Raw genomic sequence first — 2,788 nt, forward strand, 5'->3', positions numbered from 1 at the left:
AAAACCTGATTTTCAATATTTTTGAAATTTTTCATGATTGTTTATACCTCTCGAAGAACATTTATGCGCAACATATTTTTTGTGGATATATAAGTTATGTAACCATAATTACGTGTGATTGAATTCTCAATCCCTTGAAATGGAGTATTGAACTATTGGAAGAACTATTGTTACTTACGTAACATATGTAGATAACATCAGTTCTCCCTAATGACCAGCAAACAACTTCGATTGATAAATGTAAAATAAATATAACAAACGAAAATGCACTGTAATTATACCCATTGGAATTAATTTATGTAAAACAATATGAATTTTAAATTAGAAAGGGTAGACCAAAACAACGTGTCAGAGATGCGATGGATTGATATAGTAAATTTAGATTGATGATAAACAAGCTGAAAAAAAAAACAAACAAACAAATAATAAAGCGGTTCCACGTTAAGGTTCCTTATCTACTAGTAAAGTGATAGATAATTGACGCGTAGTAAATCAAGATATCAGACAACTTTTCCAACCCCAGATTCCACACCACTTGTGTAGATTAGATTGTGAATTGAAAGGGATTGTAAACCAGACCCATTCTTTCGTCGGGTGAGAGGTCGCACCTACAACCTTTTATCCCCCAAAGGCATTCATTACTGAAACAAAAGCCGGATTTGCCCTTCTAGGGAATATCACTCATGTATTTATCACTATGGCATCTATCAAGCGCAACAACCGATAAAGATAAAGCACCATCAGCGCCAATAATAATTATTCTCACGGATCCGGTTTGCTTCTGTCCACACTCAGAATTCAACGAGAAATTAACAGTCATTAGCGTTCTGAAGAATGACAAAACAAAAACTCTCACTCTCAGCTGTGTGATAACTAGAATTCAATGACTCGCAGCGTTGATTAACTGCTGCCTTAAAGCACACTGGCGCACGCTAAATGGAAATCACACCGTTCCTACTCTCATAAATTATCATATGGCAATGCACGAAACAACAGAAGAATTATAGCTTTTTTAACGCTTCACTAGCTTCCTCACGACACACGCGATCGTCTTCGCTGCGAACTTCGACCTCCGAAGCTTTCTGCAACCACTCACGGGCCTTATCTTTCTGCTTCAGCGCCAAATAGGTTTTCCCCAAATACAGTTGGTTCTGGCTGTAGAAACCGGGTTTGAGTGTTTCCGCCTTCTGGAAACATTCCAGCGCCTCCTCGAACGATGCCGTTGGTGCGTTCGCTGCAACCGAATTGATCAGCTTACGCGTGACCCAGTTCACTTCCGAGAGCTTGAAGTTGAACTGGCCCAACATGTGCAAGATTCCGGGATCGGTTGGATTGCATTCCTGGGCTATGGTGAAATGTTTCTTCACGTTTTCAAGCTGTTTGATCCGTTCGGTCACTCCGTCCAGATTGCTTTTCTCCGAAAGGATTGCTCCGTACCATTTGTTGGCTCCAAAGTTCTTGTCGTCCAACTCGAGTGCTCGTTGAGCGTACCCGAAGGCTTCCTTTACAAGCTTTGCCTTTTCATCGTTGTTGCTGGTTTGCTTCGACACGAAGAACACTGCCCGCGCAAAACGCCACTGCACTTCCGCTACGTCCTTTTCCTGAAAGTGTTGAACTTTTGTTAGAATTTTTCGTTTTACGCTGGATGACGTTCTATACGCTAAGTTTGTCCAAAAGGTCGACAGCATCCTGGTACTTGGCGTCGTCGAATAGCTCGTCGGCCAGTTTCAACTCTTCTGCAGACATTTTTGATTCGGCTACCAAAAGTTCACCGCACTCAATCAACAAAGCTAAAGAATAATAATCTGAATAGAAGGGATAAAACCGGGCGACCGTCTGACACAGTTTCCGGCCCGACACTGAATGAGCTTCCAAATGCCAAGTTCCGCAGTTACATATAGACAGTGCTTGCCTTTCGTGCGCTTATCAACAAATACAACGATTTCCATACAAAGCCAACGAGCAAACCAACGCCTCGGCAAACGCGATACGCGTGTAATTCAGCAAACGTTCACGAGTGTGCTATGCAATGACGATGACTACACGGTGACACAACCCGGTGGATTTGAAGACGCGATACGACTTTTGCACCTAGACTATCTATCCGAACTTGGCTGTAAGCTGGTGGCTGAGCTGATGGCCATGCTAATCAACCGAAATGTATGTATTGGCAATCGACGCGGCCGGTGGTCGCCTACACTAGCGAAAGTCGCACGATAAGAATAGCCATTCAGTGCTGGACTCTGTACTCCTCCTCGACGATACACTACAGTTACACACGGTGACTACAGGATCTCCCCGAAAAGTGCGGTGTCATTGAAGTACCAATTTTCCAGAAATAACGATAGTCATTGAATTCCATCAATGGAACACCTCAGTAATTTTCACCACCCATACAATTGGGAATAATACTGCATTGCATGTCTAGCGTGAGAGACCTATTTATGGTGGATATACGGTTTGGTGCCTCGCATCCACCTCATCGACAATTGAACATGTTGGCGCGCAAGTGCGCACGCGTTTGTTTTCGTCGCGTTCTCGCCGAGAGTCTCGTTATACCTAGTCATACAGCCGGTTGCAGCATTCATTCTTATCCAGAGTTTCCCAACCAGTGGTCCGTGGACCCTTAGGGTGCCGTGACGAAAAACAAAAAAACGATTAAACTCAAACTCGCAGTTATTCAGCAAGACCACGTTGAAATTCTTTTAACGTTTGAAAATTTATAGATTTTCTAGACTATCTGCGTGTATTGCCACACGTTATACGCATGTGAACATGGTCAATTGGT

General features: G+C 42.9%; 1 protein-coding gene across 1 annotated transcript; it reads right to left on the minus strand.

Moving 5' to 3' along the window:
• Positions 1-658: 658 nt before the first annotated feature.
• On the minus strand, positions 659-2,186 carry LOC5578104 (regulator of microtubule dynamics protein 1). Its single transcript, XM_001656750.2, has 2 exons — positions 1,660-2,186; positions 659-1,601 (listed from the first exon to the last, which is right to left on the minus strand). Exons 1-2 carry the CDS (start codon positions 1,744-1,746, stop codon positions 1,002-1,004), a joined length of 687 nt encoding a protein of 228 aa, XP_001656800.1. The 5' UTR covers positions 1,747-2,186; the 3' UTR covers positions 659-1,001.
• Positions 2,187-2,788: the final 602 nt, after the last annotated feature.

The sequence above is a fragment of the Aedes aegypti genome, chromosome 3 (assembly GCF_002204515.2).
Source record: "Aedes aegypti strain LVP_AGWG chromosome 3, AaegL5.0 Primary Assembly, whole genome shotgun sequence".
Lineage (NCBI taxonomy): Eukaryota > Metazoa > Arthropoda > Insecta > Diptera > Culicidae > Aedes > Aedes aegypti.

What these genes read in the sequence shown, in the direction of transcription:
- LOC5578104 (XM_001656750.2), bottom strand. Translation starts at nt 1,746, where the DNA reads ATGTCTGCAGAAGAGTTGAAACTGGCCGACGAGCTATTCGACGACGCC. An exon ending in ACCTTTTGGACAAACTTAGC is followed by an intron (nt 1,602 to 1,659) that starts GTATAGAACGTC and finishes CAACACTTTCAG; the next exon opens with GAAAAGGACGTAGCGGAAGT.